Source organism: Strix aluco, chromosome 2 (genome assembly GCF_031877795.1).
Source record: "Strix aluco isolate bStrAlu1 chromosome 2, bStrAlu1.hap1, whole genome shotgun sequence".
Classification (NCBI taxonomy): Eukaryota; Metazoa; Chordata; class Aves; order Strigiformes; family Strigidae; genus Strix; species Strix aluco.
The window spans coordinates 20,143,276-20,170,885 of NC_133932.1; the positions used below are offsets into that span (position 1 = coordinate 20,143,276).

At 43.3% G+C, this 27,610-nt stretch overlaps 1 protein-coding gene across 3 annotated transcripts in view; it reads left to right on the forward strand.

Moving 5' to 3' along the window:
• Positions 1 to 27,610, forward strand: part of PTGFRN (prostaglandin F2 receptor inhibitor) — a 70,422-nt gene that overhangs the window by 17,591 nt on the left and 25,221 nt on the right. For 2 of the 3 annotated variants that reach the window (XM_074812921.1, XM_074812932.1), the window contains exons 2-5: positions 12,191 to 12,556; positions 13,418 to 13,837; positions 17,182 to 17,565; positions 22,643 to 23,068. In XM_074812921.1, the coding sequence (XP_074669022.1) occupies positions 12,191 to 12,556; positions 13,418 to 13,837; positions 17,182 to 17,565; positions 22,643 to 23,068 (1,596 nt within the window). The remainder of the gene's footprint in view (positions 1 to 12,190; positions 12,557 to 13,417; positions 13,838 to 17,181; positions 17,566 to 22,642; positions 23,069 to 27,610) is intronic. The other variant, XM_074812940.1, reaches the window with a different exon arrangement.

Below are 27,610 nucleotides of genomic sequence, written 5' to 3' on the forward strand. Positions count from 1 at the left end.
GCCTGTTTTTAAAGCCAGCTGTTTTGCAGACCCGTCTGGGGGTAATTTTATTTAACAGCCTGTGTGGGAGTTACACAGACCCTGTCAAAGACCTTGACTGGAATCCCTGTGTGCCTTCTAGATGTTGTTTTATGTCCCTGACCTCTCATCTTTTTCTTATCTGGACCTCTTCCCTCCCCTTGCCCCCTCTGAACTGCTGACCCTCTCCTTTGCAAGAGGGAAACAATACTGTAATGAAAAATGTCTCCTCCTGAAATGGGTAATTTCATGTGTCCACTTTTTTATACCAGAGACCAGACTAGCTGCCTTTTCTGGGCAACAGAGTTTCTCGTTGTCAGTGCCATAGCAAATAATAAAAGCTCAGCAGCAACAAGTACTGTAAATACCTTGTAGTCCTGTTCTCAATTACAGAATTAGTTATGTAAATCTTGTGTTAAAGCAGGAAGAGCCCTGATGTCTCTTAAATCATACTCTGTGCACGCATGCGTACAATTCCTTCTTGTCTAGGAGAAAAATATCTGTGCTTCTAACGTGCAGACTCCATAGAGATTAGCATACTAAACAGTATTGCTCTGCATGACCTGAAATTGGCTTTCGAGTGCTAATTGGATCTATGGGCTTTGAGAGAAGGGGTTGGAAAACACTGGGCTCTGGTTTTCCAGTTTGCAGATAGCAGTATGGATGTGGTGGTGGTGTAGGTGCCCAAATGAAGTCCTCAGGGGGGCTCCTGGACTACGGGGGTGCCAGTTGATACAGCACAAGCTAGCTGTCTCCTTTGCCTTTGCTTATGTCTTCTTTGTTTAGCTGTACATATCCTTCTGTTTTCATCGTTATATAAAGAAACAGTGTGATACAGTGAAATGAGCACAGAGCCTGAAACCAGGAATGCCTGTGATCTATTCCTAACTGCTCCTGTTCTACTGCATGAGTTTGGTCTAGTCAGTTAATCTGTCCAAGTACATCTTCTGCAACAAAAGAGTTGGCAATAGCTGTGCTACCAGACTTACCTGCATGTGCCGACAAGGCACAGGCACTCATTCCCATATTGTAACACCCATCCTGTGTGTGTCTGCTGTTGGCATTTTTAATGTGGCCACTTGCTTGGAGATTATTTATGAGGAAGATGGGATGGCTAGATAATTAAATTACAGATAAAAAGGATTACTCTATAAAGATTGAGATCCAGCCCTCCGCTGGCTCCTATGGCTGCAAATCAATTGACAAGCGTGGAGCCAAGGTGGGCCAGTGCCATATGCTGCCTTGTTCAGCAGTTCCAACAGCCTTCTGCCCAGCCACCTTCTTCCATAATCTCTCACAAGAGCAGATGCAAACAGAATGAAGCTGCCCTTCAGGATCCCAACTAGAGAGTCTGAGAGCCTAACGCGTGTCTTGGGTTGTTGGTGTTGTTGCTGCTGACTTCTGTAATCAGGCTTTGCTCTGTTGCTGTTTTTGCTGAAGCTTATGTGATGCCATCGCTCATCCAGTGGAATGCTTGCTGGGAAACTAGTCCCTGAGTACTGAGATTTGAAATGATCCCCCAAAACAATTTTTGGGGAAGTGGAGGTTAAGATTAATATCTGGATTATGAAAGCATGTGGCTTTTCTTAATCTCATCTTCTGATCCCCTTTAGACTTAACTTGGCTTTAGACAGGACTTTGTCTGGTATGGATGGGGTGTTGGGTTAAATTGCGGTGGATGAATGCAACCAAATTTAAGCAGGTAAAAAAAAAACCCCAAACCACCACCAACAAAGCCTACAAACTCCCCCCAAAACCCCTGCAAACCCAAACCCCAAAAAGCCACAGAAAACCCAGCCAAAAAAAATCATCAAAAAACAAAGCAAAACAACCACCCAAAAACCCAACACCACCCAAAAAACCCCAGACCATTTTTGGAGGCATTTTTTTTGTTTGCTTTTTGTTTTTAGTGTAATTGTCAGTGAAAAGTAAGACTTTATATTGGATTCAGGACTTCTTATATTTGAAAGCCTTTTGAGTGTGTTTTGGATATTACCTAACATTAATGATAACTTGGAAAGCAAGTTATTAGTTCACATCAATAAAAATCAATACCTGCTGTTCTGGGAGGAAAAGGGGATGATAATAATAAATTATTTTGGGGAGAGGGGAGAAGGGAGTGTTCCAGGATTTCCTTTTTTAAATGTATAATTTGTGAAATACATGGATATTGCTATATGTGCATCTTTTAAAAAATCTTCTGACAAAAATATTTTTTCCTAACTTTGCAGCCTTCTCACCTCTGCTAGGCGCTATGTCCTGTTTAAAATCATGCTGGTTCTAAAATGTATTAGCTTTTATAGTTTAACATGATCTTGTCTGGGATTTGGATTTTTTTTGTCTTGTCTTGGATTTTTACACTCAAGTGTATGATTTTAGTTAATGTAGATGCAGATTTAGAAAATGATCTATTCTAGTCTGATTGTTTTCTCCAGTGAAATCCAAAGAAAGTTCAGTTTAATCCTAGTGGTGTACTGCATTCCACATAGAGCAAAGAAAATGGTTGGTCTCTGCCCAGAGGAAATTGCAGTATAGAGTGAATGGATTTGGACTGCTCTGCTCAGTTCCAACTGCTTTCGGAAAGATTTAAGGTAATGGATAAGTGCAAGTTAATGATGTTGCAGAACAGCACTGACTTTAATTCTGTATATTCCTGTTTGAAGACTTTTTAAAAAATATTGGTCAATGTATGCACTGCTATTGAGTTGAAATTAGTATTACAGCTTTCAACCTGTGTCCTTCTTCCCCACTAAAGAAAATGTGAAGATACTTCAGATACAGCATTTCTGCAAATACTTGCAGCTCTGCTTCCAACTGTGCTAGCTCTTCAGCTCTGAGTCGTGGGCTTTACTGCTTTGTCAACTGTTTTCCTTAGACTGTAATGTATTGAACCTTTACTCTGGCAACACAAATTGCTTCTGAGGCAGAACAACAGAAAATCAGCTGTCTCGCGTGGCAGTGTAAATACCACTGCCAGACCCCCTGGACTTCTTGGGTCAGATGTCAGCAGGTAACCTGAATGGGCTGCTCTGTCAGAGTAGGGTAAAAATGGAGTTCTATGAGACTGTTTGGAGGAAGTAAATGAAGATCATTAGCAGCGACAGGTATTTCAGGTGAGACCCAGGAAGAAGCAGCATGTTGACTCTTGGATTTCATTATTTTTCTCTCCTTTCCCTTTTGCTCCCAGCTGTATTTTGGAGACTTATCAAAAGCAGTTCTTCAGATACAGCCTTTTATCTTCAACTGTCAGTCAGTGGTAGGGAAAGGAAATAGAGATCATATGTGATGGAGTTGCTCGATATCCAGAGGAATCTAAACCATGATCTTTAGTATCTCTGCCTGTTAGACGTTTGTTCTGTTTGGACCAGTGGTGCCACATTTCTCTGCCTGCCAAGAGCCACTCTGTTTGACAAAATAGCCTTCTGCTTTGCACAGCTGGGAAAGGTTTACGTGGCTTCTCCTTTCCTCTCTACCTGCCAGTAGCATACCTCTCCCTATGACTGGGAAGCAGTGGTGCACAGTGGGATCTGTGCTGTCAGCAGCCGGTGATAGTGTTTTAAATTCTAATTAGCACTGCATATGCAACCTGATTTCTGCTGTACAAGCTTCCACTGCAGTTTACTGGTCTCTTCTCCTTGTATTGTAGCAGCAATAATCCACAGAAGCACTTATGTCAAATTCCTGTGGCTCGTTTTGGCAGAGAATTGAAATGGATTGTGTGCTTGGATGAAAGTGGTGCCAGTCAGTTGGTCTTCAAAAGGGTGGAGCTGAACAGGTGAACAGTGCTTTATTCCTGATAGCCCAGGAGATAGCAAAAGAGGCAGTTCTGCCTGTTGCAGTTGCCTTAGCAGAGACATGGCAGAGGAAGGAGGCTTTCCTTCTTGTGAGACAGGTCAGTGAAGTTTTTCCAAAACAGATCTTTTTGGGCAGTGATCAGATGATCTGCTCACTAGCTGCAGTGATACCGTGTATTTTATATGGTGAAGTATTGCTTTCTTACTGTCCCTGTCTTTTTAGATAAGAAAGCCTTCTGACTGTTGTTTCCAGATCTGAACTTGCCAATTACTATGTATTTATCCAAAGTAACATCATCCAGACATCAGAACAGATCAGGTCTGACTTACTGGATGTTCATCTGGCCCCATTGTGCTGGTGTGTTGTGTATTCATAGTGGTGGGGTGTTTTTGTTGGTGGGGGTTTTGTGGTGTTATTTTTATTGGTTTTGAGTTTGGGTTTTTTTTTTTAATTTTTCCTAAAAGGAATGGGGAAGAAGCTTGAAAAATATGTTTAGTTTTTCTGCTGAGCTCAGGTGGTTGTCTCCCTAGGCTCTAACTATAAACAGCAGTGGGAGAGAAGTTTTTCAGAGAGCTTCTCTCCATTGATGACAGAAAGAGCTTAAGTAACTAGCCACATAAGGCAGGAGGACTCCTGGAAGTGGAAGAATGCACCATAGCATAACTTCACTGCTGACCTTCTATGATGGAGTGACTACATTGGTGGATAAAGAAAGAGCAACTGATGTCATCTGCCTTGACTTCTGCAAGGCCTTTGACACAGTCACACACAACACCCTTGTCACTAAGTTGGGGAGATACAGGTTTGACGGCTGGGCTATTCGATGGATAAGGAATCGGCTGGATGGCTGCATCCAAAGAGTTGCAGTCAGTGGCTCAGGGTCCAAATGGAGACGAGTAAAAGTGATGTCCCTCGAGGGTCTGTATCAAGACTGGTACTGTTCAATATGTTCATTAATGGCACAGGCAGTGGGACTGAGTGCACCCTCAGCAAGGTTGTGGGCACCACCAAGCTGAGTGGTGCCGTTGATTTGCTGGAGGGCAGGGATGCCATCCAGAGGGACCCTGACAGGCTTGAGGAGCAGGCCCATGTGAACCTCAGGAGGTTCAACAAGGCCAAGTGCAAGGTCCTGCACCTGGGTTGGGGCAATCCCCAGTATCAGTACAGGCTGGAGGATGAATGAATTGAGAGCAGCCCTGCAGAGAAGGACTGGAGATGCTAGTGGATGAAAAATTGGACATGAGCCAGCAATGTGCACTCGCAGCCCAGAAAGCCAATAGTATCCTGGGCTGCATCAAGAGAAGTGTGGCCAGCAGGTCGAGGGAGGGGATTCTGCCCTTCTGCTATGGTGAGACCCCACCTGGAGTACTGTGTCCAGCTCTGGAGCCCCCAGTACAAGAAAGACATGGACCTGTTAGAGCAGGTCCAGAGCAGGGCCAGAACACCTCTTCTATGGAGAAAGCCTGAGAGTTGGGGTGGTTCAGCCTGGAGAAGAGAAGGCTCCAGGGAGACTATACTGCAGCCTTTCTATACTTAAAGGGGGCTTGTAAGAAAGACAGACTTTTTATCAAGGCCTGTAGTGACAGTACAAGGGGCAACAGTTTCAAACTGAAGGAGGGCTGGTTTAGATTAGATCTAAGGAAGAAATTCTTTCCTGTGAGGGTGGTGAGACACTGGCACAGGTTGCCTAGAGAAGTTGTGGCTGCCCCTTCCCTGGCAGTGTTCAAGGCCAGGTTGGACGGGGCTTTGAACAACCTGGTCTAGTGGAAGGTGTCCCTGCCCGTGGCAGGGGGGTTGGAACTAGGTGGTCTTTAAGGTCCCTTCCAACCCAAACCATTCTGTGGTTCTATGATAACTAAGAACTGTGTCCTAGTGAAAGCCTTGTGGTTTGCTTGGGTGCACTTGAAATCCCTTTTCTTGGGGGTGATCAGTGAGGGGGTGAATGGGGAAGATAGCAGGTTGTTACTGTGTTGCAAAATATATTGTTTTAATCCTTTCATGTGAATCTGAATCCAAGTGGGAAGGAAGGTACCTGCTTTTTCACCCAATGCTGGAGATGTGACTTTTCTGAAATGTCTCAGATGGCATGGAGATTACAACAATACAGCAGCCTTGCAGTTTGATAGCATTTCTGAGGCTTCACTTAAGATGCAGTATGCGTTTCTTCATCCTGATAGAGATAATGGGTTTTAAGCAATTACACCCAGGCTAATTCCTTTTGATAAGAGCTCTACATTATCTAAAAAAAGAATCCTAGCTGCCTGGGAAAGAACAATGTAAATGTCTCTCTCATGGACTCTTTCATTTGCTCTTCTCTGATATCTTCAGATGATATGCTGCAGGTCATCTATAAACCATAAAAATCTATCAGTTTTTTTAGGTAGGGAGTACTGCAGTCAGGAAGGTGTAACAGTACTGTTGACTTGCAAGGTATGGGGGGAGCCATAGGTGCCTCAGATAATTCTGGGCTACCATGGTGATTACAGCTTCAACATAAGGAATCAAATTTGGTTTCTTTTAAAGGAGCCTCTTGTTCCCTCCCTGTGCAGGCTCTCTGGTTGTAAGGTGTGGGTTGCTTCTGCTGATTAGGAGAATCTAAATTTTGTAATTTGGAAAGAGTAGCAAGAGCCTACCACTTTATTTAGCATAGATCCCAACCTCTGCTGTGTGTTTGTCTGCATTGGAAAGAGGAGTATGATGATGTCATGTGTTTAGCAGGAGTGGTAAGAGATCTCACTTATTTAGAATTTTTTTTCTTTTTGAGACTGGTAAAGAGATTTCAGTAGTTAGCTGCATTTCTGGTACTTAAATTCCTTTTATTCTGCTTAATCTGACTTTTCCTCTCATGCATATGCAGTGTAGGATAGAAAATTTAATTGATTGCATTTAAAGAGGGGGGGAAATCCCAAACCAACATGCTGTTTGTGTAAATGTGTCGCTTCTCAGAAAATCATGTTATATATTTAAAAAAATAATTGTCTTGACAGTATTGAAGGGTTTTCAAACATTGTAGACATGTTTGTTATAACTTGCTCTTTCTTTCTGAGTTGCAGATGACATTCCTGATGTGTAGCTGCCTGATGATAATTGGAGCTGGGAGGAGAGGCAAGGGGAAAAGGGGGAGATTGGAGATAAGGATTATTATCTCCCATGCTGATATGCTTTGGTTCTTCTCTAGAGAAGGGCCTGTGATATGCTGTCTGTTCCTTCACCTGCCTGCTCGCTAGGGAAAGTCACTGAATGCCTCCCAGCAGGAGCCTGATCAGTTCTCTTTCAAAATGGAGGAAGAGGATTTGTGTGGACTGTCTCTTTAGTGGGACAAAATAAAATGCAAAAATCTTTTTTTTTCTCCATTTTGTAAAGTGGCTTCATGCATCACAAACACTGTAGCTAAGCAGTGCAGTACAGAAGTGGGAGATTTGGGATTTTGCTAGAAATAGGAGGCAGTGCACAGCTTTAATGGTGGGGAATCCATTGCTTATTCTCTAGTGTGGTACAAGAAGGGTTGTCCCTGCGCAACCCCCTCATTTACACAGTGTGCAGCAAAGTGGTGCCTAGATTGATAATAAATGGAGGAGTTCAGGGAGAGAAAATTGTTACTACCGTTTGCAAAGTTGACCGCAGTATTTTCTTCCTGCCATAAACGGTTGTGAATTTGAAGGGGCTGCTTTATTTCCTTCCCAGACATGCTAATGTTTAGTTGGCAAATGAAGCAACTTTTTGTTTGGAAAGCTCTTTTGATATAAAGGGCATCAGCAAAGTTGTCACTGTGTCTCCTGTGAATGCCTTGGTTGAGGAGCTGGACTGTGTGTTCTAAGTCATTCTGATGCAGAGGCTAGAGAGCTTAGCCTGAGCCAATTTACTCATTCTTCAGCTCTTACTTTTTTGGCTTTAATTGGCTTCCTACTGCATGTCACATTGCATTTTCCTTTGGCTGGTGGACATAGAGAGTCGACCTCCTTCTCTGGGCTGCTAAGAGAACATGTTTTCTTATTAGACAGAGCTGTCTAGCACAGGCTGGAGGAAGCACCTTGTGTAAGAGAGTGCTGAAGCAGAAGTGTGTTCTTTGCAATTGTAATACCTTCTCAGCCTTGTGGGTGACTCCACAGATTACTTCTCATCTTGTTCTTTCATAAATGATACACAGATGCAAAACCTGTGTGAAGATGAAGCTCCTAGAAGGCTCTTCATCTGTAGCAATGTCCCTCACGCAAGAGGAAATTCTCACCAGCTCTTTCCTTGAGGAGTTGTGTAGCTTGTTGAGAGTTTAAACAGATCACCCGTTCTGTAGATCCTACACAATTTTGCTGCCTTGTTTTCTTGGTTATCCTAAAAACGACAGGTTGCTATTTAATGTACTCAGATTGACTTCACAACCTATCTATTCAGTTATTTGCTTTCCTTGCTCTCCTCTTTGAAAGGATTTCATTTAATGACAGCAATGATCTAGGTGATGGGACAAATTAAGTATGTCATGGGCCACTGCTAGGGAACAAACAACTAACTCAAAACTGCCTAGGCTATGTCTGGGTTATCTTGCCTCTATTATTAATATGGCAGGCCCCAGTTTATTATTCTACCTCGACCCACATTTTGCCCATGTTTCTGGGGGAGTAGTTCATGCGATCCCTTTGGAGAATCCTAATCAAGTGCTTGACAAATAGCCATGAAGGCTCTGTGGTTGCCCTACTTTTTGGGTGTTTCTGGCTCAGCCCTGCAAAAGCACCAGTGTTTCCTGGTAGTCCTGTCACCTGTCGAATGAGCCCAAGGAACAAGTCCTATCCCCTGTTTGTGTTCTGGCCTCCTTACAGGGGCTCGATTACCTTTTGTTTTGGAAAACAGTTACTTGCAATTTCATCTGTTGGTTTGGTAACTCTGTAAAAATAAACTTTTGTGTTTAGGCAATTAATCTTGTGCTCAGGCAGGCTTGATGTACAGCACTGCAGTTTATTATACAGAGCCAGTTATTGAGTTCCTACTAAGTACACATCTTTGGTGGTCTCAGCGATACTGAAAAATACTGACAAAGTTCTGTTGTTTTGTCACTAGTGTATACACTGTTCTGTCCTCCATCTGTTTCTACAGTTAAATGGGATTCAAGTGAATTCATTGAGAACATGTCACCTTATATTAACAGTGAAATATATTGGATGTCATGAAAAATAAATGTTTCCAACAAATTTACAGAGTTTGAAGCTCTTGAAGTTCAGCTTTCGTGATACAAGCAATTGCTCTGGGACGATGGAGGGGGTATATGCAAGTAACACAGGGCACTACAAGAATAAAATATTTGTAAAAGCTCCTCGTTTATCTGCCAGAGTAAAATGGAGTTCATCTCTTGCTAAGATCAGTGTCTGTATCTCTGTGCCTTCTGCTACAGCTACATGAAATGTTAATCCCTGATGCACAGCGAAGAATATAACACCTTGTTTAGTAACTGGGGATACTCTTGCTGTTGACTGCTGCAGGACAAAAGGCAGAACCCTGAATTCACAGCTTGCTACATGCTGAGCCTCCTGGGTCACCTAGAAATGCAGCTGACCCGTGGAGTGTCTGCCCTGTGCGTGTTCCTCCTTACCTGTGGGCAGGGCACAGAAGATGTTCTCTTATCTTGTGATGCTGTCTCAGTGTGCTCCTGCTTTACGAGAATCCTAATTTATCTTAGCAGTAACAAATGTTGTTGTTTGTAAAGTAGAAAGTAACTGTTTCAGACTGTCCCTTTCTCTGCTGGAGCCTGTTTCACTGCCCTCCTTCCAACTTTGCGTTAAACTGGAATTGCTTGTGGGACTGTGCCGTGAGGAGGGGGATAGTCATTGCTTCACAGCAATAGGGTACAGACTCCAAAGAGATCCGCGGAGGAATCCCTGTGCCCCTGTCTTTTCCTTTGGCCTGCCTTCTCTTATGAAGGTGCTAATTACCCCCTACCTTCATTTAGTGTCAAAGGGTCTTTAGTGACCTTGGAAGAAGAGAAACTGAACTGTCAGTGCTAATCTCAAACACAAATGTGCAGCCCTTGCCACATTAGTCATGCCTTTGTCACCTCTAGATTGGATTAATGCAGTGCACGGTATGTGGGTCTACAGCTGAAGACACATGCAGAACAGTGTTGTCTGCTTGTTTTAGTGTCACAGGAGAGTATTTTCTAGAGAGAGTGCCCTCAGAATCCTGAGCTGACTTCTCACAGTGGACTGCTGGAAGCTGGTTTGGCTGTCAGGAAGAGCTTTAAAGCTTACCTGCTGCTCTTACTGCTTTCTATAAGAGGATAAGTTGAAGGATTGAATGGGACTGCAATTTAAGACCTAGCCAGGAAATACATCAGAACCCTGCAGCTTGCTTTATTTTTTGTTGGTTTCTTTTCTGTATCAATGATTTTACTATATGGTGCTTTTGTTTCAAGAGATATCTTTAAAGATACCTGGTTGTGGAACAATACGTAGGCAGTGGAGGTTTTTCTCTCCGATTCACGTGTGAATGGTGCAGAGAAGTCCAGCTTCCTTCTTGGGACTAGTCAATCACTTGATCAGGTACATAATGACTGTCTCCTGGGAGGGATATAAGGGGTAAGAGATTAACCCCAGTCTGCATTACAAATAAGTTTAATGAAGTACTAATGTTGAATACAGAAGGTCATGGCAATGAGGAGATTGGACTATTATGACTGAGCCTGTACACATGAACAGCCTGCAAAGCAAAGAGCATGCTGGGAGTTATGAGCTGGGGAGGTAAAGACAGTGTCAGTCCTTGGTTCAACTGTTTGCTGAACTGTAACTGGGGATTAAAATATGGTTTTTCTCTTGTAGTTTTGCTCAGTGTGTTTGTGCAGTTTTTAAATGACTACAGAAATCCTGATTCTTTAACACATCCTTCTCCACGTTGCTCTGGAGGGGACAAGCTGCACTTTATAACACGTTCTCCAGTGGGGGGTTTCTCTGCACAAGACTACTTTGCCCACATCTGGATACCTATTGGCATGATGGTTCAGAGCCAGCAAGTGGATCTTAGTCTACAGTAAGATGGTGTGCAGTGACAGTAGGGGAAGGCTCAGCAAGTATATTGGTGTTCATGTCACTAGTTGGTGGCTTTCTCAACATAGCTGGTGAATTAGAGCAGCTGTGCGTTGCTGCACTTTGTGCATTGGGTTGTTTTTTAAAATTTGGCTTTGCCTCTTAGTATCTCAGATCAACCTTTTGGTCCAACTCCTTTTGATGTTGTTACAGCCCATCTACTTGGTTTTAGCAAGATCTGACCTTCGGTGTTCTGGCTTCTCCTGTTCTAACTGGCTGCTAAAATAGTTTGCTATGGACATGGAGCCAGTGGGATGCAGTAGGCTGTTCATGTTTGGAGACCCCTCTCTTTCTTAAAAGATTTCCCTGGTTGGAACTATGAATCAAAGCAGTTTTTTCTTTTGGGAAGTAAGAACCTGCCAAAATCCATGTGCAGCTGCTGGGGTTATTTGGGCTACAGAGCCAAATCAACCAGAAAAGTCTCCTGCTGCATCTTTGCCAGGTCCTCTGGCTAGTTTAAGTCGTTCACACTTTTGCCTGGAGCATAACATTCTGCTTTGCTAGCCTTGTGCAGAGAACTGTTGTTGTTCTGTCCTTCTAGCAAGACAGTCCCAGAAAACACAGTCTGAACACTCTTGTGTTCCGCTGCTCTGGAGAGAGCCTGCTTTACTCATGGCCCCGTGTTCTGGGACTTCCATGAAAGAGGAAAGGTGTGATAGAAACAGGTGTGGTTGCAGAAATCTGTTCAAGTGAACTGTGTTGAAATCTGTTCTTCCTTTTAAAGCAAATAGGAAAGCAAGGAAGCTCACCTGTGTTAGAGAAGCCATGACTGTTCAGGGCAGAAGTGACTATGCTCGTTTTTGCAGAATGTCAACTTAACATTCTTAGGGCCCTCAAGCTAGGGTAGAGTTAGTTCCCTACTTCAAAACCTCTACTGATGTCAGCAGAAGACTTATAGAAATGCCTGATTAGATGATGCCCTTACTGTAGTAATGAAAACCACTTACTGATGTTGTTTAAGGGTCACGCATAGCACTTGGCTTGTAGTAGAGAAACTGCTACCCACTGGATCTATGGCTAGTTCTCACGTGGGTTTTTTTTTTCCTCCTTACGTTTTTCTCTCCCTCAGTATTTCGTTACCTAATGTGTTACTAAATAAGCAATGAAACAAAGATTGCCCACACTAAAAATGGTGTGTTTAGGGGCTCCTGCTCCAGTGAGATTAAATGTTAATGGGAAATATTGCTCTTACTAGCTCTAGTTTTCCACAGAGTAAGGTGCCTGACCTTATTCTGTTTCATATTTCTTTGGTCGAAGTTTATCCTGGTAATCCCTTTATTAACTGTGTGTTCTCTCTTTATTCTCCTGCCTAGCTTTCAGCAGAGCGCGTGTTGTGAGGGTGCCCAAAGGTCCTCTTATTCGAGTCGTGGGCACGGAGGTGGTGATCCCTTGCAGTGTTAGTGACTACGATGGACCCAGTGAACAGAACTTTGACTGGGAGTTCTCCCGGGAGACTGACTTCGTGCGGATAGTGAGTACCTGGGATTCTACATTCACCTCTGAGGAGTACCAAAAACGCGTGGGCCATGGGGATATCAAACTGAGACGGAGCAGCAACGATGCTGTGGAACTTGTGATTAGAAACATCCAGCCAACTGACCAAGGGAGATACAAATGCTCCACGCCCAGCACTGATGCCACCGTTCAGGGAAATTATGATGCAGAGGTCCAAGTGAAAGGTATTTCTGAAGAGTGAGGTGTGCTCTAAATTTGATTTTGATATTGATTATAGATGTACCCTTAAGAATGTTGAATTTCTGTTGCTTATGAGCATTGTGATTTTTTTTTTTTTTTTTCCCTCCTTCTCCCTCTTCCTGTTTTATTCTCCTAAAAGCCAAAATCAAAAATTGGGAAGTATGATAGAAAAGGCAAGTGAGGTAAAGTGAAGAGAGGCTGTTTACTATAAACACCGCTTTCATTTTTTCTGTCTAGTAAATATGTAAATAAAAATGGGAAAACTAAGCAGTATGTTTTCTGAAGATGTCTGCAAATATTTAATGTCCCTAAGCCTCTGGGTAGAGAGGCTAACTTCAGGTGAAAACACAGCCTGTTTTCTCTCTTATTTATAGTTTCATTTAGGGATCCTTCTATATGAAGGAGGTAATCTTCCTTTTCCCCTTTAGCATGTTGTTACTGCACTCATGCCCTAGCTTTGCTCTCTCATTTAGCATCCTTTAGTAATAACTTGGGAGGCTATGGTTTTTTTTTTTTCCAAGTGTCTTATCTTTTATTCCCATGAAAATAAAGATGGTTCTGGATGGGAATAGTCAGAATGACGATGTTTGGATGAGAAACTAAAGTTAGCGGAAGGATAAATGAATTTGAATGGTTGTCTTGGCTTGTTTAAAGTGGAGCACTTCTTTTAATGGATTTACACACGAATTTCCTTGTTCCTGGAATATATTTGTGTAGAAGAAGGAATGTTTGGCCAGGTGTTGCTCTGTGGTAGTTTTGCTGCCTCATATTTAAACAGGTCAGTGTGGGTGTTCTCTTCTTGCTTACGTTTTATGATTCTTGTGTGTTTTGGTCTTTTTTAATAGTGATTTCCGATGGCTTATCGGTGAGTGGTTCAAAAGCACGTTCCTCAATGTCTCTCAGGCTGTCTGAAGGTGACTCCTTCAAGTTACGCTGCTCGGCAGTTACCACCTCACTGGAGCACACTCACCTGCATGTGACTTGGCAGATCAAAAGTGGATCGACTTGGCAGGACATCCTATCTTTGACTCATGAGGGCAAATTCCAGCCAGGTCCTGGCTATGAAGAGCGCTACCGTAATGGAGATATCCGCTTGGACACAGGAGCGAATGACACGTATTGGTTATCTGTATCCCAGGCCTCCTCAGTGGATGGGGGCGCCTACAGGTGTCTTGTGAGCGAGTGGGTGAGAGGGGCAGATAGCACATGGCAGAAGATTCAAGAGAAGAGCGTGGAGATAGCAAGTGTGGCAGTCCAACGGACTGGTGAGTGTTTCTGATGGGCCGGGGTCACAACTTGTAGCTACAGCAGTGCTGTGTCCAGACTGCAATACTTGAGAGCAGAAATTGGGTAAACTGAACTAAATAAGGATACATTTTAGGAGAACCTAGAGTGCTGTTTGGATAGCTGGCCTGTTTACATCTGAGTTGATAGAAAATGCTTGGCATAATTTTTCTAGCTTTTATTTTGGGGAGAAGGGGGATGATGGTGTGGAAGGAATGACTGGAACCTCTTAGATGCCTAGACCTAGATTTTGTCATCCTTACTTCACTTGAGATTGCTTCTGGTTTTTATATTTCTTAAATAAATGTTGTATTTAATCCCTGAGCACGCCAAACCTTCCCTCTGCTCTCTCATTAACATAGGGTTGTCCCATAGCACCAAACAGCTGCACTTCCTGTAAGAGTGGTTTGTGGTTAAGTGACAGATGTGAAGCTCTTCTGTATGTTGTTTATTAAAATAGCATAGAAAGATGAAGAGAAATGAGGAAGGCAGTGATAATTTAACAGGACAAATTATCCAGTGATTTTTATCACTGTCACTGGATCACTGGTCTGATTGCTTCACCGTGTTGTCAGGAGTCTAGGACAGTAATGGTTCTGTTAAACACTTCATTGCGTGCTTGACTAAGGAGACAAAAATACATATAGTGCTGTCCTGAGGATATCCAGATATCCCTGCCCATATCGATTTCAGGAGTAGATGCACTAAGCACTTAATTGCATTAGCATTACCACTGCTAGTTGGAGGAGGGAAAGCGGGAAGTGATGCCCCTTGTCACTCAATAGGTAGAAAACCAGGCAATGATGGTCCCTCAGAATGTTAGATTATGACAATACTTTAGAAGTGTTTAGACAGTAAGGGTATCTCTTCATTTTTGTAATCCTTTTATCACTACAGGGATCACTCAGAACTGACTGGCTTTTTGGCTAGCTCATGTAGGTGTAGTTTTAGTGTCCTGGTGGTACTTAGCCTGTGAAATTTGACAATCTGCCCCCTCTCTTTCAGGGTGTCACTTTTGGAGAGTTTGGTTTAAGTAGGTGGGATTTAATCAGTGGCTGAAAACAGGGTGAGGATTGCCAGGACCAGTAGTAGTGCAGTTTTTCTAACGTGGTTTGGGTGTGCGGTTTTGTTTGTGGTGGTTTTTTTTCTTTGTTTTTTTGTTTAGGGTTTTTTGTCTTCATTTTTAGCTCTGTCATTGGCAGCACTGGCACTTTGTCAGGGACATGAGGCTTTTTTTAAGTTATGCTAAACGGGATATGTTACTCTCAAGCAAAAAGTTGTGAAAATTTGTACCCATATATCCTGTAGTAGGACTTGAAGAGCATCTTGTGCTGACATCTGAAACCTCTGCACTTGAATGCTAAAATGAACTTGAATTGTAAATGGTATGTTTGGTTGCTGCACTTCCCTCATTCTCACCTGATGAAAACTGTGGGGTTGAATTTGTAGAAACAAAATTTAAAAAAAAATAATATATCTAATGAAAAAAGTCATGCACAGCTTATTTGTGTAACTATGTGGGGGTTTTTTTTTGGTTTTGCTCTTCTGTCTACATGCCCATTGCTTTCATCTCCTAAAATCATGACATCTTTGGGCCTGCCTTTGTTCTCGCATGTCTTTTTCAATAGTGCCTTGCACAACAGGTATATAACCCTAAGTGATGCCTTCAGACATGTCTGTAACTAAAAAGGAGCATTGAGAATATACATATGGGTAAACTCTCTTAGAGTCCCTCTGTAAGTGTATACTGCCAGATTCTGAATGTCTGTCACTATTTCATGAAGACTGAAGTGTTCCTTGGAGACATGCTGCTCTTAGCCTTGCAGATGAGTCTTATTTTGTATTCTGGTATTAGCCTGTTAAATTAACCAGGCTTTCCTACTGATTCCAGTTCCGTGATAGGACAGTGAGGGAAGTCCCAATGAGATACTCGTCAGACAGTGGACTTCGCTTTACCGCTCGGGTGGGGCTCCCTACCCTCTGTTCAGTTTGACTGCTCTGTGTTATCATAGTTTTCAGTGAGATGAGTATTGCTTGGTTTTATTGGCAATAGTTGTGGCCACTCAGTTTGCCTCTGGCCTTTATATGTTGTTTCTTGTTCCTGGTGATAGTCCTAGAAAGCTGTTACAGATGGGTACATATTATGTAGCAGAACATGGTTTTACATAGAAGTCGCTAATCTGCACCAGAGACATAACTGCCTGTTTAAGGCAGGAATCTATATTCTTGCTTGTGATCTTGGTCATAGACCTGCTGAGAAGAGCCACTGCTGTAGCAGCCCTGTCTGCTGGCCTCTGTTGAGACTTTAAGAGCAGCCGCATTACATACTGTGGGAACGGTGCTGCATTGAGATCCAAATCTAATCTTTAGACAATGTAGAATGAGGGAATGAGCAAGTGAAGACATGTGGTGGCCAGGTAACTTGGTGAATGATTTGCAGTGAGGTTTACAAATAACACACACAGCACCCCCGGTTCACCTCTCACCAGTAACTAAGGCCAGCTTTTCTACTCCTGGTCTTGACACTTTGATCCCGTGGCTTTCTTTTAACAAAGCTGTGGCCAGCCTGGTAACCTACAGAATTCAGAAGGTCCTGTTTGAATGCTGGCTATGACCATATGTGCTGTGTATATTAAAAATATTCACTGGCCAGTGGAGGAGTTTGTTAAATGTATTTTAAGTGTCTATTGGCATTGCTTTAAAGTGTGTGTCGGTCAGAGCAGTAAGTGGAGGAGTCAGCAGTACAAGGAGTTTTTGCTGCCTTCTGTTTGCTTCCATTTCATGTTTGTGCAGCACACCGGAGGTCAGTCAGGACTCCAACATGTGGCTATGGCTGCTTCTTGTCTAAATCTGTTCTGTTAGATGAGCTTGAAAGCATTTCAGCAGAAACCAAGTTGAGTTCTAACGTAGTTCCTAGTGATTCCAGTGGACACTTTATCTTCTGAGAGATAGTCCCAAAACACCTTGACCCTCCTGTGAGAACAGAAAACGCTGTACGTGTTTTCTTGCTGTGCAAAGGTGACGTGTGGTCTGTGACCAGGACAAAGCCTTCATGGAGCAGTTGCTGTTGAGTTGTAAAACCTGTGATCTCTCTCCCTTCCTCCCTCCTGCCCTCATCATGCATCCCTTGCTTGACTGATAACGTGTACTTACCTTGTAATAGATCACGCAGCTACATATATCCGACAGGCATTTGAAGGTAGGGCTACTGAGCTACTTCAGAAGCTTCCATAATAGTGTGAAGTCCTGGAAAACTTACAGTGGGGGGGGAAAAAAAAAAGAAAAAATTATTTTTTGTTTGAATTTTTGTCTCTTCATTTCCAAGCTCTAGATGTGGTCATCTCAACGAGCAATGTGTCTGTGACCGAGAGAGACTCCCTGGATCTTACATGCAACATCACAACAGACAGGAGTGGTATTTTCCAAGCGGAGGTGATGTGGTATTTTTCCATGTCACCTGATGATACCTTGTCAGATGCTCAGGTTTTGTTGAGCATGGACCGTGATTCTGTTGTCAGTGATTCAACTCTTATCAGCCTGAGCCATGTAGATAGGAACTCCTATCGCCTGCTGGTGCGTGATGTGGATGTGGAAGACTCTGGCTACTACTTCTGCCACGCAGCTGTCTGGGTACCACTGCACAACGGGAGCTGGCATAAGGTGGTGGAGAGGACATCTGCACCAGTCAGTGTGGTGGTGACAGCATTAGGTGAGTGATTCTGCTTTCAGATTTCATGGGTAATGTGCCACTCATTCCTTGGTCCCATCAGAAAAGGGAGAGGACCTTGCAGAATCTCTTCTGTGCTAGTTTCTCTCGCTTACAGAATCACAGAATCGTTGAGGTTGGAAAAGACCTTGAAGATCATCCAGTCCAACCATTAACCTAACACTGACAGTTCCCAACTACACCATATCCCTCAGCGCTATGTCGACCCAACTCTTAAACACCTCCAGGGATGGGGACTCCACCACCTCCCTGGGCAGCCCATTCCAACGCCCAACAACCTGTTCTGTAAAGAAATGCTTCCTAATATCCAGTCTAAACCTTCCCTGGTGCAACTTGAGGCCATTCCCTCTTGTCCTATCACTTATTACGTGGTTAAAGAGACTCATCCCCAGCTCTCTGCAACCTCCTTTCAGGTAGCTGTAGAGGGTGATGAGGTCTCCCCTCAGCCTCCTCCAGACTAAACACCCCCAGTTCCCTCAGCCGCTCCTTGTACGACATGTGCTCCAGACCCTGCACCAGCTTCGTTGCCCTTCTCTGGACACGCTCGAGTAATTCAATGTCCTTTTTGTAGTGAGGGGCCCAAAACTGAACACAGTCATCGAGGTGTGGCCTCGCCAGTGCCGAGTACAGGGGTAAGATCCCTTCCCTGTCCCTGCTGGCCACGCTATTTCTGATACAAGCCAGGATGCCATTGGCCGCCTTGGCCACCTGGGCACACTGCTGGCTCATGTTCAGCTGGCTGTCAATCAACACCCCCAGGTCCCTCTCTGCCTGGCAGCTCTCCAGCCACTCCTCCCCAAGCCTGTAGCGCTGCTGGGGGTTACGTCTATCATCTGTATGTAGGACACCTCTCTCTCACATATGAAAATACTGATTTATCCTATGGGGTTTTGGGTTTGTACATTATAGGGTTTTAGGATCTCTTACCGTGTGTCCCACCCGTGCATGCCACTTTCTGGTGTCAATGAAGTTTGCAATGGGGAAATAGGACTTAAAAGCTTGCCTTGTTTTTCAGGGGCTGAAGCTGCCCCTGTTGTCACGTTGTCCCCTTTCGCCTCCTTTGTACCATTAGCAGGGCTCTGATCCAGCAACAAGCATTCTCTGAGCTCTGGACACAGTGATATTGGATGCTTCCCCTGATTTTTATGAGTCATATACCATAAAAATTATTTATAATGGAAACTTCATAATGAACTCTAATAGCTTTCAGAGCTGTTGGGTTTTTGTTTTGCTGTTTTAATCACTAGAGAGACACCACATCCTACTGATGGATTTAGAATGGAACATGCCTTTATACTGCTTTGTTCTCCTCCCTCAACACAGAAGTCTATTTTACGAGACCATGTCACATAACTGTTGAGTAGTGTGACTGAGAGAGAGAGACCTGGCTTGTGGCTAACTTAATGTATTAACATCCCACTCAGTGTGGTACATTTTTCATCACTCAATCCTAGAGATGAGTGGATTCTTAGCCCTTTGGACAAGCAAAGGATTTTTGTGCACTTGAAGTTATAGCTTCCATATGTTACTTCGGCATTTCTGCAGCAAGTTTTTTTTAATTCACCAGTGGGGGGAAAAAGTACTTACAGAAACTTGCTGATCTCTTTATTCTCTCCTTCCTTTATCCCCCAGTGTTCTTGGTGGTTTTCCTTTCTTACAGCTCTAATACTGTCAATGTCTGCATTTTTTTGCAAGGGGCTGGTTAGAAGCACTGTGTTTAACAGTTGTTCATTTAAGACTTGTTGACTGAATGAGAAACAGAAGCTGTAGGTAAGAGATTCAACAGGCTTATCTGATCTACCTGGCCTACAAGAGCAGGCTGACAGTATCTTTCTCTACACCCTTTTGCCAAGACAAATCTGTTTTGGAGATCCACTGTCTCATGCATGCTGCAGATTGTAAAGGTTTTGCTTTGGAGCTTAAGCTTTGGAGATCTTTCTTTATGCAGATATCCTTAGAAGTTACTTGAGAGAAATACTAAAAATGAAACTCCAGCAAAACTTCTAAAGAGCTTGTCATCTTAGGGATAGGTCTAGATACATCAGCCTGCCCATCCTGTCTCCTAGTTTAACCTTGGGGAGAGAACAGCTTCAATTTAGAAGCAATGATACTCAGGATGGTGTTGCAGGATGCTGTAGGTAAGGTATCTGCACCTGCTAAAATTCCCAAAGTATTGGTTGTGTTGGAAGCATGAATGAACGTAGGTGTGAGCTGAGGGAGAACTGGCAGAGCTATAGTACTTGATGTTTGTTCCCAGCTTTAACTGGATGCAAGTATCCAGCCCTAAACCCTCTCAGTGTACCTGTTCAGAGCCTCCTGTCATCAGAAACTGGTGGTACTGTCCAGTTACAAAGGCAGAGCTCCTCCAGCATAAAAGTATCGAATGAGGCCAGCATATAGAGAGCCTACTCTGAAGCCTGGTTTTCGGAAATAAATAGCTTTGTCACAAGGTTAAATCCCAGCAACAATGACTTTAAATTTTACATTTTGGCATTGTACGGAGCAGTTGAGCCATGGCTGTTTCCAAGTGTACTTGTAATGTGTACTAGAAGTGCCCAAGTGATGAATGTCTTAATTTCCTGTCCTATTTCAGCCATTCTAATGCACATTCAGCTTGTGCTCCCTCCTTCCCCCACTTTTGTGCATGTACATGTATGCACACGTGTTCATACGTGCACAGGTGGACTGCATGCTCATGTACTCTGTCGTAGTGCCGATACCTGTAGGACTGTTCCTTACTCTTTCCATTCCAATTTGGCATCTTTTGGGAACAGGAGAAGAAAAAAAACTGCTCTTCAGCAGATGCTTGGTTGCTAGGGCAAGGAAAAGAGGAATAAATTTTCAGCAGTTGAGGTTTTCAACTGCATCCAGAATTCACCAACTCCTCCTCCTTAATGGAAGTTAAGAGCTGCTGGAGTATTAAGTCATTGAACTGTCAGTGAGGCTGTTCTTTGACAGCTGACAGAGTGGAGGAATGAGGTTTATCCAGCCAGCCTTTTATTCTTTCTAAATCCTCTGTTTGAGTGTCTGTCAGGGTGAAGTGCCTATCTGGAGTGGTGCTGTCAAAGCCAAAACTCTCTTCTTAGCAGTCCTTCCCCTGCCCACAAATAAAACAAACCTGAAGTGATTGTCTAAGAACTTGAGTTTCTTGCAGCTTTTTCCTTGTGTTCCTGTCTAGAGAAGTTTCTGCTTTCACAGTCCTTGTTGCTGTAAAAATATTAATTGGTCTTGAATGCCCTCTTTTCTGGGGGGTAGGGGGAGGTGAGGGGGAATAAGAGAATTGCAGAGCATGAGCGATATATCATGAGGCCCTGGAGAAGACTAGTCTTTTGTGAATGAGACAGGAAGAGTAGTGTAGCGGAAGGATATATGGGGACTTACACCAAAAGCGGGTTTTGGTCACCATTAATAATCTATGCCTTGGTCACAGCAGAAGGATTCTGTGCATTTTCTTTTTATTTTGCCTTATAGTGAATATGCGCAGAAATCTGCACTTATGTTCACTGGTAGTAGGTACTACAGACTTATGTAAACAGTACTTTTATTCTTGTGTGTTACCTAACACTGCAGAAAACTCACCCTCAGCATCACTAGATGCTCTAATATCTGGTGTGTATTAATGCCCTTGTTCTTGCTAGATGCAAGGACACTGCATGCATAACACTTAATGGCGAGAGATCTTTTCTGCAAGCTGACATAGCAGCAGCCAGCTTGCTTGATACAATTGTTTTTATCCTTTACATCTTAAGTCCAAAAGTGCATGTGCACACACAGTTTGTGCAGCAGTTCTATTAAGATGCTTTATTATCTTGGCTTGCTGATGAGCTAAGCCCAAGTTTTAGCCTTGGATTGCCTTCTATGTCCCAATTATAGCTTCGGTTAATTGTTTCTAGGAGGGCAAAATGCCAAATAAAACATAGAGCAAGAAATAAATATAGAGCGCTGAATACACTTACGATGTAAAAGCCATGTGATGAGTATTGGCCGAACAGTTGGAAAGCTAGTCTTTTTTCTGAATTATAGTAGACAGCAAGACAGAAAAATATTCTAACACTAGTAAATAAATATGTATTTCCTTGTGGTGTGAGGTTCTTGCTGTAATCTCTTTCCTTTACTATCTCTGTAGTCTGAGAGAAAATAGTCATGCAGCTGCCTTATCGCTTTTAGGCTTTGGACAGCCAGCTATTTCAGATTTAAATACAACAGCTCCATTCTTAACCCATGAATTTCAGGCACTTTTCAAGCTTGATGTATTCCAGCCTCATAGCTGTATGGCACATACTTCTCTGTTCAGACTGTGAAGCTCTTCTGATCTACACATCTTCGACTCTTAACCTATTTAGTATTTATTATGCTGCCCGCTGAAATTTACTGTGCACCGCTGTTGGTGCTGTCTGTGGCCAGTGCCAATGGTGGTACCCATGCCCCTGGTTTTGGTGTGTGGGTGGGTGAGGTGTTTGGGTTTTGGGAGATTTTTCTAATGTTCTTAAACTGTATTGTAGAGATGTGATGGGACGGTTAAGTGTGGAAAAGAGGGCATTTCAGGATGGGAAAATGGCTTCTTACTGTGGAGAGAAATTGGGGGAATGAAATGTCTCCAGTCAGTCCAAAGCTAGAGAATAACCAGTCTCCTGTTGCTGCAGGCTGTCCTAGGCATTTGAACGGGTGCAAAAGGTGACTGGCTGGGCTGAAACTGAACCCATGTGATGGGTTCTTGGGCCAGGCCTAAAGAAGGGGATGATTTTGCTCAACAAGATCTCTTAGTCCTTATTGTTCTGAAATGGTCTGACTAGACACATGAAACGAAAGGTCTTGTTTGGACATGCAGGCCTAGGGGTACTTGTGTTAGACTGGTGCACGTCTGAGAGCTGGAGTCCAAGTTCCCAGTCCCCAGGTCTTGTAAGAAAAATGCATATTCTGGCACTTGGCTTCTAGCTCAGGTGCTTTCACAGACTGGATTGGATGTTAGAAGTTAGCAGTATCTCTTAATAAGCTCTGGCTCTTTCTTCCTTCTGCTTGTAGCTTCTAACCGCTTTCTTCTGGGTTTCCTCTCCTGCAGAGCCAGACTATGAGGTATTTCTGAATGCCTCCAAAACACCCAAGTTTTCAGATGACCCCACAGAGCTCAACTGCAGGATCACAAACTCACAGGACACCAAAGCCAACATCCGCTTCACAGTTTCCTGGTACTACAGGCCGCGCCTGCGCAGTGACGATGTGGTGACCGAGGAACTCATGGCCACGATGGATGCAGACTGGACTCTGCTGCTTGGGGACAGGGGCAGAGAGCGGACTCAGAAGGGGGAAATAATCTTCTCTAAAAAGGCTGTCGACACCTTCAGTTTACGAATCCAGTGGACTTCAGAAAGTGATAGAGGAGATTATTTCTGTGTCATTTCTGCATGGAGTAGGCACCGCAACAACAGCTGGGTAAAGAGCAAAGATGTGAGTTCTGCGTCTGTCAGGATTTTCTGGGCTACACAAGGTAGGAACCTTGCACCTACTTGCTGGAAGACCTGGATAGCTAAGATAGTTTTCTCCTGAGTAGACCTGTCAACCAGAAGGCCTGCTAATGGGCTTTGGAAATGGGGCTCTGTGTTGTGAAAATGAAAAAATGCTATTACCTTTTGTAAAGTCCTCTTATTTGTGGAGGGAAGTAACTACTTACAGCACTCACCAGTTTTATGCAACAGTTTGGAGTGGAAATGCAAAGCAGAGATACGTCAATCAAACTGTGCTGAGACTTCCAGGAGATGGGCTGTCATTGTGGCAGGGGTGGCATCCAGCAGTGATACTGGGGTCGTTTCTCCCTTTCATAACTTGGAGTATTTTGGTCTCCCTAGGATGTATATTGCTGCTAGCAACAGGGTGTCTTGAGGAGAAGAGAGGAATGTCACTCACTTTGTCTGCTGGTTTGAGAGATCTTCTTTTTCTCCCAAGCCCATGTTTAAAAGGCACTTCGGAGGAAGCTCATGGTCATAGTAGTACAAGAGTATCAAAAAATAAGTGGGTGGCAGAGCAAAGTCATTCAGTGATTTACTTGGATTTGGGCCTTTATAAAGCAGAAGTGAGCTAGTTCTGGTCAGTATTTAAACTCATTCTGGGAGCATTTCTTAAAAGCTAAATAGAGTTACCTGAATCGCTTAACAGTGGTTTAAAATGGGTGTGTGTATCCTGAATGTCCTGTAGAGTGATACTGTTTTGGCTTAGGTGGGAGATCATGCAAGAGGGTCTGTTGGATAGGGACAGAAGGAATAGGATAACCTCTTTGGCAAAAATCTGTGCTTAGCTAAGCTGCATTTATCCTGATAGATTTGTTTAACAGTCTAGCTCAGGCAGTGACAGGCAGAGAACTAAATTGCAGAGTCAAGTAGTTTGAAATCAGTTTAAAGTTGTTTAGGGATTATCCCTAAACAGCAAATTGGAGAGCTTCTGCTGTGATTCTGCTTCAGTGGAGAGAGAAATGGTGGGTTGCTTGCTCAGTACTCTCTTCATCCCCAGACAAAGCATCATCCACGAAAGGTCATTTTTTTTTCACTGAAGCTGGCTTCTCCAGCAGGAACACGATCTCTCATTAATGCTGAATGCTGGTCACAATTAGTTCAGTTGTTATGCCACAACACGGAGTGTGTGTGTATGTGCATGCACGCGTAATGGATCATCTCCTTCGGAGCAGCTAGAGACACCAGCTGGAGTTGAAAGTCTCAGCCTGTGTTGACATTTCTGAGGGAAAACAAACCGTGACAGGTGTGAACGTTCCCTTGTTTCTGGTTTTGTTCCAAAAACTCTGCTAATTTTGCAACACAAATGTAAATGTTATAGTCCCCATGCTGAAAAGTACATTTTGTTGGCAAAACTTGGAGTTGGGGGATTTATGATGTGAAAGCGAGCTCTACAAACACCTTCTCTTCCTGAAAAGGAATGTTATATGTATATAAGGAGGGGGGGACAATATATAGATTTGATTTCCCTTCCACCCTCGCATGCCCCCCCATGCTCTTTCAGCAGTCTAGCCCCAGATGCCTTTCTCTGCATGCCCTGTTCCCTGCCATATCCTATTCATGTGAGCTCCAGACCCAGCTGTGAGCCCAGTACTGTAGCCAGCGACTATGAAGGAGTTAATCTGCTGCTGCCTCTGCTCTCTGACTGTTGTTTTGACAAGCATCTCTGGTGGTTTGAGTCCCTAACTGCTCCCAGTGCTTATAAAAGCGAGCAGCCAGGCTCTCACGTGTTTGCCTAAGGAGAGAACAGAAATTTGCCTCTTCCTTGGATCGCTTGAGCCTACATAGAGGCTTTTCTTCCAACTATTTTATTACTTGCATCATCTGTGTTAACTTTAGAGCAGTGCTCAGGGAGGGGGACTTCAGAGAAATCCCACTTTGGAAAAGGTTGTTCTGAGTTTTTGAGAAAGGAAAAGTGTGGGTTTGTTTTTTTGTTGTTGTGTCTGTGGTTCAGTCAGCACAGAGGGGTGTTCAGCATAAGGAAGCCTTTGCTTGCGATGTAAACATCATGTGAAGATGTCAAAGTCCTTTTTGTGTGTGTTGTATAATAAGTTGTATGTTTACCCACTTTAACTTGAGGGTTTTTATCTTCTTTTTCTATTTTGTCCTGTTGGGACCAATAATGCTCACGTGTCTTCTTACTCAGCTTTGCAAAGGCAGCCAATTGCTATCATAGATCACCGTTGGTTTTGACATGGTCTGCCTGATTTGCTGCTTCTCTTCTTTTGCTCTTTTCTTTCTTTTACCCTCTCCCCACCAAGGTGACAAAGAAAGCATTGAAAAGTATAAATTATAGTTATTTTTTGTTTATTTAGAGTATAAATTCCAATCAGTAAAAAGGGGTAAAGGAAGGGAGGAAACCTTTTTTGACTGTCTCTGTAGATGATTTCCAACCCAGAAGAAAGTTTGATAGTTTAAAAGATAATTTTATTTATTAATTTTGAGTGTGAGTACTGCCTATTTTTAAAGCACAGGTGCTCTTTGCAGTGGAATGCAGAATTGGTGTTTGTTTCTTATACCAGTGCTGTCAACTTTGAATCTGCATGGAAATCTTTGCAAAGGAGAACATTATCTTTTAATTGAAAATTCAAATCCCAAAGGTACTATTATTTGAGGTTTTGTTAATACTTCTGTCTTTAATTCACAAAATATTGTATTTAACATAATGTTACTTGTCCTAAATGCTTGCCCAGGCCCTCCCATCACATATAAATGGGAGCAAGGCACCTTAATATTTCAGAAAGCCCATAAATAGAGAACAGGTAATATTTCTGCCACCCACTTGTCTTTACCATTGCTGGTATATAATAGATGCTGTGTAGTACGGACATGCAGTTCCTCTCAAGCAAAGAAATTCCCATACCCATGGCACCAAGCTGCCAGGTATACATGCCAGTTTGGATGTAGGAACATGAAAGTGCCTGAAGTTAGGTGTGCAAGCCCCAGTGAGGGGTGGCTGGGCTCCTCATGCCCATGGCTGCCTGAGGGTGAAGTGTTTATGCTCCTTGTCTGGCAGGGGAGCCAGCCAGTGAGGGTGGTCTAGTTGTGTGTGCACAGCAGTGGGGACAACCGTTGTGTTGTGTATACACGTATCAGGCTGTGGTGCAGGCCTTAGTGTGCCTGCTGTATTTTCAGAGCTCTTGGTATCAGAGCTGTTGGGGCTGCAATTGTACCTCAGGGTGTTGTATAGCTGCCTCCTCCTATGAAGGCAAAGCTGTCATTACCTTAATGTCTGTTGCATTCCCTGTACTTGCAATCTAGCTAGCGCACTGGGGGATGAAGAAGTCTTTATGAATATTGAGATGGTGTTCCTTAAGGCTGCTGACGAGACATTAGGCTCTGAGGTTACTGTTAGTCGTGGCCATCGTGCTGCTTTTCCAACTGGAGTCAGCGGAGTGCAGGGAAGGTGTTTGCTGTTTCCTAAAGTCTCTTTGCCCTCGTAGCTGTTAGGCTTCTCTAGCAATCTGGCTGGCTTAGATGAGGTGAAAACTCTTTTTGGTCACTACCCAGGAAGTAGTCTTGAAGCTGAATATGCACTTTGTGGTGGAGAGCAACAGGAGAATTATAGTGTGGCTTAACCACTTGGACTGGCCAGTGGTGGAAGGTAGAAGCATGCACTGCCAGGCTCCAAAGTACAGTTTATTACTGAAATTTTATCTGAATCATTTGGCTAGGATTTCTTCTGCTGCTAGCCCTCCGTCTTGGAGTGGTGCCCAAACTGGTGGTAAGCTTTGGGTATGGTTTACTTAGGATCTCTTCCCCTACCCATTTCCGATGTAAATCTGCAGATTGCAGCCTCCTGTATATGACCATCTAGGGTGTGTGTTATCGTGCTTCTCTTTCATGGAGCTCTACAAGAAGGAGATGAGACGCTGCATGGGACTGCAGGCGTGTGTGTGAAGGGGCGAGTGTGCAGGGTAGCAGTCAAGACAGACATCGCTTCCTTGGCAATTCTCAGAAGATTAGAAATGGTATTTTAGGCTGTAGTCTGTCTTGGAAGAAAATGTTCTTTGGCCTCTCTGGCCCATCTTATGCTATAAGATCTTATGAGTAGTTTCTGTTAACACAGGAAACGAAGAAACTTTCCTTTCCCGCTTAATTTTCCTTGCAGATTACTGTTATTTCTAACCTAATTGCCAGATTTTTGGTGTCTCCTCTTTCTCATAATGTGCACTGTTACACACAGACACAACTACATGCTTTTCTAGGTGGGGGTGATGGAGTGCTAATTACATTTTTTCTGATGCTACTGAAGGAGAAGAATTTTGGCACAGAACCATGCTGTTAAGAATGGTGATCCAGACTTTTCTAGTTGATAGGATATGGGGCTTTTTTTTTTGTTTTACTACTTATGTAGGTCTCTAATATTATTGCAGATTCAGAAATGTTCCTTCGATATTTTTTTACTTTCTTGTAACAATAAGCATTCAGCACCTGCATGTACTGGTTTTTGTCCCCTTCTCTATTCTAGTCTGCATTTCTTATGATCTCACATAAGACGAGGTGCCTCACCTTCTGTATTCATC